The sequence below is a fragment of the Photinus pyralis genome, unplaced genomic scaffold, assembly GCF_008802855.1.
Source record: "Photinus pyralis isolate 1611_PpyrPB1 unplaced genomic scaffold, Ppyr1.3 Ppyr1.4_LG1, whole genome shotgun sequence".
In the NCBI taxonomy this organism is placed as follows: domain Eukaryota; kingdom Metazoa; phylum Arthropoda; class Insecta; order Coleoptera; family Lampyridae; genus Photinus; species Photinus pyralis.
Window position 1 is genome coordinate 35,221,236 of NW_022170249.1, and position 8,365 is coordinate 35,229,600.

The window sequence follows — 8,365 nt, forward strand, 5'->3', positions numbered from 1 at the left end:
ATCATAGTGGATTGGCTTCGGTTAAGCTGATTTGCAATTTTTCTGGCAGAAAAACCACTTTTGTCCAAACCAACAATACGACAGCTGTCGACTTCTCTTAATTCGCGGTAAATTCCACGTTGGCGTATTCTAGGCATGATCACAGCCTCAAAAGAAATGATTAAAACGAAAACAATAAGAACTGAACAAAATCTCGCAAAACATACACCATATAAAATTAGTAGAAAAAATTAAAGAACTGTCAAATAAGCCATTACCACTTGATCCATATGAATGAAATTTTAATCAATTGTTACCTTTTAGTAGTTAAACGTTTCTGCCAAGTTTGGTAAAAAAATTGCTACTCCTTCTTGGTGTTGCAATTAATATCCATGTCACTGAGTATATTATAAAGGAAAATGATCTTTCTAGGTATGTACAGATGGCATCAATCTTTCGATTTACATGATTTACAGCTTGAAGTCGTTAAATTGGCTTATCAACTTGGGATTGTTGTTTAAAATTTCTGATTTAATCTTGGGCCGTAAACTGGAAAATACATTTTCACTCATCTTGTACAGCATCGAGAGCTGATGTATAACAGTTGAACAGTATGATTAAAGTCATCCTACCACTGAACCGTCATGAGCAAGTTGCCAGCTGTTTGGTATTTTTAATGAAGGAAATAAAAAGGGAAAATTCGTACTAAATTTCCTAAATAAATTTCATTATGGAAGAAAAGGGACTGATCGCTGGAATATTGCATTACCAACACTGTTTAGATAAATACGCCCGCAGAAATGACGAGGCCAGGGTATCCCACTGATGGAATGATTTCTTCTGTTGGGATTAATGGCTTAATTTTTAGGTATTGTACTGTCTTTCCAAATTATATAAAATGCCAATATGTATAGAACATTTAGAGAAAACAGGTGTGGGGCGCACGGTTAATTCCTTGCGAAAGCTTAATGGGGACATAGGGGAAGCCGCTAAAACTCTGGTAGGTAAATGGAAAGAAATGGTTGCAGCAATTAGTGACGAGAAAGAGACAAACAGTGTGCCAAGTAAATTCATTTTTATATTACGATTTACGTACAAACACTTTCATTTTAGAAATAGAGCCTGCTAAAAAGCAAGAAACTGATAAAGAAAAATGCAAATCTGAAAAAGAACATAATTCTAGTCATAGAGGAAGTGATAAAAGATCAAGTTTTTTAACAGAAACAAAGAGCCATTCTAGAAAAACGCAAGAGGAATCTAGTTCTTATAATGAAGATACAAAAATTAAGCGAGATAATGGGAAGAGCCATTATTCTCAATCTAGTTCCGTTAGTGACGATGAGAATACCTCGAAGAAAAGTGTAAACGAGTATAAAAATAAAAAAGAATATTCTAAACATAAGTCGAAACGGAAACGTGATAGTAGTGAAGAGTCACAGAATGAAAGTGATTCAGAAAAACATAGATCCAAGTTTCATAAAAGTAGGGCAGATGAAACTTTAACGAAAAACAAAAAGTTGGATAATAAACAACACGATGAAAGCTCCGACGAAGAGACATCACACAGCAAACAGACTGTACGTAAAAAAGTGGACGATAAACCTAGCAAATCTAGCAGTAATCGTGACAAAGATGTTGATCGTAAATCACAAGGAGGTAGTTCGTCAAAACATCGAAAAACCAATTCTAAGCGGTACACTAGTGAAAGCGAAGAAGAGGAAGTGGTAAAGTCGAAACATAAATCGCATAGCAGTAGGGACAAGAGTAGTTCATCCAAACACAAAAAATCTAGCCGCGATGATGAAAAGGAGGAGAACAGGAAATCGAAGCATAAGCAATCTAAGAAAGATGAGAAGTCTTCCTCCAAATGTAGGCCTAAGCAGCTGAGTGACAGTGAAGAGGATACAAACAGAAATGGTTTTGATAGCGACGAGTCCGATAATGACGTAAAAGTTGAAAGAAAAAAGATTCGAACCGATGAGAAGAAAGACAAAGTAAAAGATGAGCCGAAACTCAAAAAATCAAAAGGTAGTTCCGATAAAAGTGATAAAAGACATAGTAGTAGTAGTAGTAGTAAGTCTGAAAAAAAGAGTTCGCGTAAATCAAACATAGAAATTGGTGAAAACGGTATCTGTTCCGGATCGGGCGCCAGCTTCGCGGAGGCTTTGGGCATGTGCGTCTCCTCGAGTAAGGCGAGTAAGAAAAAAGTTGCAGTCGTACGTCCTTACTCTCCTGATAACGCACCATCTAATGTAAGTTATCCGCCTAATAACTTGCACTTGTGTAAAGAAATTTTCTGCAGGTTCCCGAGTTGCTGACGCCCACGAAGAAGTTAACACCGCTTGACGTTACCGTCGATAATTTACTTCCGGAAATTACGCCGAATTATCGACCGATGGGTTTACCGTACAGTACCGGTTCAAAAAAGGTTATAAATGACGATGAAGTGCTTGGTGCCCTCATGTATTCTAAGATTTCTCGGTAAAGCTTTTTTCAATAGATATTTCGTGTGATCTTTCAACGTTCATTTCAATGTCTAACTTTCAGAACAAAAGTGTACTCTGGAAATAAGGTAGCGTGGGGTGCAGTTCCTAGTTTGTTTGATATTTGCACTCGAGTACTCCAAGATAATATTGATGGTAAGTGTTTGATACAATTGTGTAAAGAAACCAACTTAACGCTAGCGCTTAAGGCTGAGTAAAGAAGGTTTCATCAGTTGAGTAAATGGTGTAGTAAATGTAAACTTTTTCTTACATTCAGGTAAATAAAACAATTATAGTAATTTGCCAAAAAATGACAAAACCCTGAACTCCAAAAATAAAAAGTTCTTTATCACTCTTAGCTCTAAATGCTCTGGAGCTGCAGGAATAGATGTTGGATCCATTGACCATTTTCTATTCTCATTTCCTCATCTCTCGTACAACCGCGCTACTTCTGTACCAGGGTAGAGCATCAAAATTTGTTTTTTTTTCTGGGGTCCAGAAATAGACAGGAAGAGTGTGTTGCCAGCATCAGCAATATCATCTGCTCACTTGGAATGTTAAAAATAAACAATTTATGTCCCAATTTTACTTTTCCTATATACAGTGTGATTGATTTTGCGTGTCCAAGCGTATATCTCTATTATTATTGAAGATAGGAAAAAAGTATAAGAAGCAAAAATACTCTACTTTCAATTTCGATAAAAAAACAAAAGAGTACCTATCAGAAAACAAATTAATTTTTTTTTCTGTAATATTTTTAAAGAGCTGAAATTCTTTTTACAATGTATCAAATATGTTATAATTACCTTAGAAATTAAAGCTACAGTAATGTGTTTCGTGTATCAATCGCAGTAGCTGTGGAATTTAATCAAAAACATAAAATTTACAACAGGAAGTTAAGAAAACAAATGAAAGGCAGTTACAGAAATAACTATTATAACTTAAGACAAATTTAAATACATTGCACTTGCTTCCTATGTATTATCATTACATCTGTGTAATTATTGTTTTGTTGCATTGTGGTTCTTATATAACATATTGTTCACCAATCTCATTTTGTAGACAGACGATGACAAGTGAAAAACTCTCTTTTGTTTTTGTTTCAATTTCCACAGTTACTGCGATTGGTTTTAAAAATATTACTGTAGTTTTAATTTCTAAGGTAATTATGAGTACAACCTATTTAATATCATTGTAAAGAGAATTTCAAGCTCTGCAGAAAAAAGTAACCAGTCTATTAAAAAAAATTGTTTTTGTTTTCTGATAGTCTTTTGGTTTTATATCTCTTGTTTTTTTGAATATGTAGTTTTATCAGAATTTGAAAGTTGAGTATTTTTGTTTTTTACACTTTTTTCTTATCTCTAATAATAAAAGAAATATACGCTTGGACATGCAAAATCAATCACACTGTACTACAGGATGTGCGACATCTGGGCGCTATCCCCGAGCATGGTTTACTAACGTGGTTTTTTTTCAGTTTTTTCCTATTTTCTTCTACAATTTTGGTCCGATTGTGTGTAAACCGGTGTCGTTGGAAAGATCTTGTAAAAATGCACAACTCCGGCGTGACGGAATTTTGTTTTTTTTTTCCTAGGGACAAAAATAACCACCTTTTACAAGGCGCGCGTCTTCAAGGGATGGTCGACTTCGGACGCCCAAAAGTTACCTTCCGCTGCGAATTTTGTCAGGCGGTTTAAAGTTCTTAAATCTCTTCCTCGTCATGTCGCCAATAGAAACTCGAGCTATGAGCTTCAAAAATTGAGCGCTTTTTTGTGAAGGGTTTTTAGCGAAATTCACTAAAATGACGCCTCTAACAACATCTTATTGATGCTAGAGTCAAAACTGGCTAATAGAGTACTGATCTTCCACACAAAAAAGGGCTGAAGTCCCTTCGATCTCACACGAGTACTTCGATAAACTACCCTAAACTAAATTTTTTCATACGAACCACTCTATATAGGGGATGTCCATTTTTCGAGTACCACTATGGGGATCTCGCTTATCTATTAAAAGATAGAAAGATGGTTAAATGAGGCAAAGAAAATAACAGAAATTTAAAATATCGCAAAAAAACGAACATTTTTGATTTGTCATGACTAATTAATATTATACTAAGCCCATCTAACCAAAACAGTATTTTGACATTTTTTTTTTATGGAGAATTCGAGTATGCCCCCTCGTTTTTAGTAGTCCAAGGCCAGTATACGTCGCCATTATTAGCAATAACATGGTTGGAGAACATTTCCGACAAGCATTCCCCAATCCGCCCAGCATTTTGGGGCGGTGCGCCATCTTGTTGGAACCATATTGCGTTCAAACAATGAAGAGGAATGTTATTGTCAATAAAATTGGAAGAAATGTACCGATCAGCATCGTAGATGTAAGGACCAATTATTGTATCACCCAATAAACCAACCCTTACGTTCAGTCAACAAGCTACCCATTGTTCATGATCTCCTGGATGAAGCATTTGAGAAATATAAATTGCCCAAGGTCGATATTTGTGTTTTTTAAGAGTTTTCCAAACAACTTGATGTGACGGCAAATTCAGTTGGGCTGCAACTTCTCTTGAGGCGACAGATGGATTGTCTTGGACCTAAGTAAGAATTAAATGCTGAATATTTTAGTATTTGCAATCATATAACATTTTTACCACTTGCAATTCAATAGGCATATCGCCATATTGTCTTATAAATTTTTTAAACGAACCATAGTCACCTAAGTTTTTATGCAATTTATAAATAATAAAAATAAATATCTATATATATAAGTAAATATCGCTTTGTTCTGCACTTGAAAAAGGCATTTTCGGAATAAAAAACTAGCACAAATGTAAATGACACTGCTTGAATTAGGATCAAACTGTTAAACTTTTGTTCACAACAAAAGAACGTTGTGTTTTTCCAAAGCACTCTTCGCAAAATGCGAAAAATTTGATTCTGAACCACCATGTGTAATACATTGTTGTAAAGAGAAAAAAATACGTAATCCGAAAATGTCAAAATTCAAAATGGCGCCTTAAAAAAATAAAGGTGCCACGTGTTTCCCCGTCATCTTAAAAGTTTCTAAAAATGGGAAACCACATTCGAATTCTCCATAAAAAAGTGTCTTAATAATGTTTTGGTTTAAAATGGATAGTTTACCATGGAAAAAATTAAAAACGAAAATCGGAAATTTTCGTTTATTTGCAATATTTTCGAAACTATTGTAGATGTTTTACATTTCTTTTCAGATGATAATTCAGCACGAAAATTTGCAACTTTGCCCTCATTTAACCAACTCGAAAAATGAACACCCTGTATTTTGGAGTTTTTGAAAAGAAGGTAACATTTAAATTTTGATGTATCAATAATTATACAGTAGCGCCTCGATAATCCGCACACCTAATATTTAAATTTTATTAAAAATATTTGTGTAGGGACAAAACGTTTCCCACTCGGTTTCCCAGGAAAGCTTATTATTTTTTGGATGTAGAATAAGAATATTCAATAAAAAGTATAGGTTTCCATTTGGAAAAATTAATTGCCCTACACTTGACCGTTTAGTGATAGTTATGTAAAAATGTGCATAGCATCATTTTTGTTTATATCCCCGCTAGGTTCCACAATAATCTACTGTCTCGAGATAAATGACGATAAAATTGATTAAGTAATATCGAATGAAATATAAGGTTATGGAACTGTTACGCCCCAATTCGTCTAACTTATGCAGTTAAACCCCAAAAAATCATCCCCTGAAACTGATATCTATTCTAGGCAAAAATGCGTAAAAATTATTATTACAACAATGTTACCTGCGATTTATTTCCGCTTTTTCCAAATTCCATTGTTATACTCAGACAAAAACAAAGAGTACCCCTTATTAAATTAATAATTCTAATTAGTTCGGGATATTTTATGATACGTTTTCTCCATGTTGTTGTGTTACAACCTTACGTGCTTTTTTTTTTACTCGGGTTTGTGTTTATTAGTCATAATTAGTTTATTTTCTACAGTCAAGGAACGTTGCTCCCAGTTAATACTCGTATTTCAAAATTAATAACCACTTCAAAACTTCGCTTGTCAATAAAACATGTGGGTTACTATTTGAAAAAACAGTTGTATGACGTCACTGCGCTAAAAACTAATACTATATATAAGTATTTGCAAATAATAAACAGTTCCACATTTTAAGTGAAAAGTAGTAGTAGAGATGTATCTTTAACCCCAAATGCCACTTAGCTCTATGGTAAGAGGTGTAAACGTAAAGTACTACAATATTGCAATAGTTGCACCCCTTTTTTCGATTTTCACATTCACAACTATGAAATCTCACTATCAAAAACAGTTTCCCTTTTTATCCGTAGGGTCATGTCACTATTCTTTACACGAAGACGATACTGTATAATACCTGCATTCTGATTTGGTACTTTGTAGCACTGGAATACACGGGTGGTGTCCCATATCTTATTCTCAAGCCTGTTATTGAAAGAGCAAATCCGGATCAGTTATTCATGTTAGAACACCATAACCCTTATTTAATCGAGGATACCGACGAACTATGGCAATTACACTGCAATAAGGAGTTTCGTTCGAAAAAACGCGAAGAACTAGAGACATGGCGTGATATGTACATGCGCTGCTTGGACGAACGCGAAGCAAAACTTCAAGCTCTTACGGCAAATATAAAACAATCGCAGGACAAATCGTTACCGGTCAGACAAACAAAACTCGCTTACGTGGATAGTGTCGTAAAGCCGCCACGGAATATTTTACGCAAGCAGGTACAGCAAATAATTAAATAAATTGCGAAAAAGTGAACACCGTTTTTAGGCGAAGCACGGTACCGGAAGTTTAGAGAAGAGACCGGCCATTACGCCGTCTGCTCGATTATCACAAATTGCTGTGTCTGGTGCCGCTGGTCAAGTGGCTGTTCCTAATCCGGGCCCTCGTGCTGCCTCAAGTACTGGTAATTAGTGTACATACTTTTTGTGTATGCGAATACACAATTCAATGACAAATTTTTTGTATAAATACCAAACTAATCAAACAACTTGTTTTAGGTGCTCCTTACTCGACAGCGATAGTGAAGCCTAAGAAAGCGCCACTTATGCAAAAAACCCTAGCTTTAATGAAAAGTCGTATCTTTCGAAGATAGCTAGTATTTTATTTATGTCTAAATTAAGTGTTTTTAGTGGATGACTAGCATGAGCTCATTCATTTGTTACCATTAAATAATGTTGTTTTCAGTGATTATTTTATTTTGTGGCGATTTATTTATTTTCAAATGTTAACGTATTTTATTACTTTACATTTCCATGTTTGTTATATTGCAATTTCACATCACAAAGTCTTGTCTTTATCGTTTTTAACATTTCAGGTCCTTTATATCCGTATTGTTCTCTTTTAATTGTTCTAACTACATCCTCATTTCATTCTTATGAAATCGCACATGTTTTACCAACATAAGGAATTCAATAATTACAAAAAAAACTGTAGAAGTTTGAATCTCAATAAGCCGGTATTAATAAAGCCATGTTGTCAGCTGACAATATTGTTAAAGCATGTGATTGGATGTTTTTGCAAAGAATCGTCCAATCACATGCCTTGACAACAACATAGTCAAGTATGGCTTTATAATACCGGAATACGGAAACGCCACAGAAAAATCCTAATGAAATTTGGTAAAGACGTGTTTAGTTAAACATTAAGTTAAGTATAGCCATTAAATGTTTATGTGGCGCTTATATTACACTCGATGTAGTTAGTCTTTGCACTGTTTCAGTGAAATTAAGAACAAGTATACACATTTTTCCAATGTTTTTACTAAGCTAAAATGTAACTTTACAGAAGTTGGGATATGCGGTTCATTAATCTTAATATTTTATTGTAGTTTATTTTTTAAAAGTCTGAGAAGAGGTGTGA

The 8,365-nt window shown here is 34.5% G+C and overlaps 1 protein-coding gene across 2 annotated transcripts; it reads left to right on the forward strand.

Annotated features, from left to right (window-relative positions):
• Nucleotides 1-527: 527 nt before the first annotated feature.
• Nucleotides 528-8,358, forward strand: LOC116178133 (transcription elongation factor B polypeptide 3-like). Of its 2 annotated transcripts, none has more exons than XM_031497538.1 (8): nucleotides 528-793; nucleotides 848-1,043; nucleotides 1,093-2,231; nucleotides 2,282-2,460; nucleotides 2,527-2,618; nucleotides 6,878-7,224; nucleotides 7,274-7,403; nucleotides 7,504-8,358. In XM_031497538.1, exons 1-8 carry the CDS (start codon nucleotides 710-712, stop codon nucleotides 7,596-7,598), a joined length of 2,262 nt encoding a protein of 753 aa, XP_031353398.1. In that variant the 5' UTR covers nucleotides 528-709; the 3' UTR covers nucleotides 7,599-8,358. The 2 variants fall into 2 exon arrangements, with proteins under 2 accessions (XP_031353398.1, XP_031353389.1); XM_031497529.1 differs by having other exon boundaries at nucleotides 536-793; nucleotides 7,274-7,409.
• The last annotated feature ends 7 nt before the right edge of the window (nucleotides 8,359-8,365 follow it).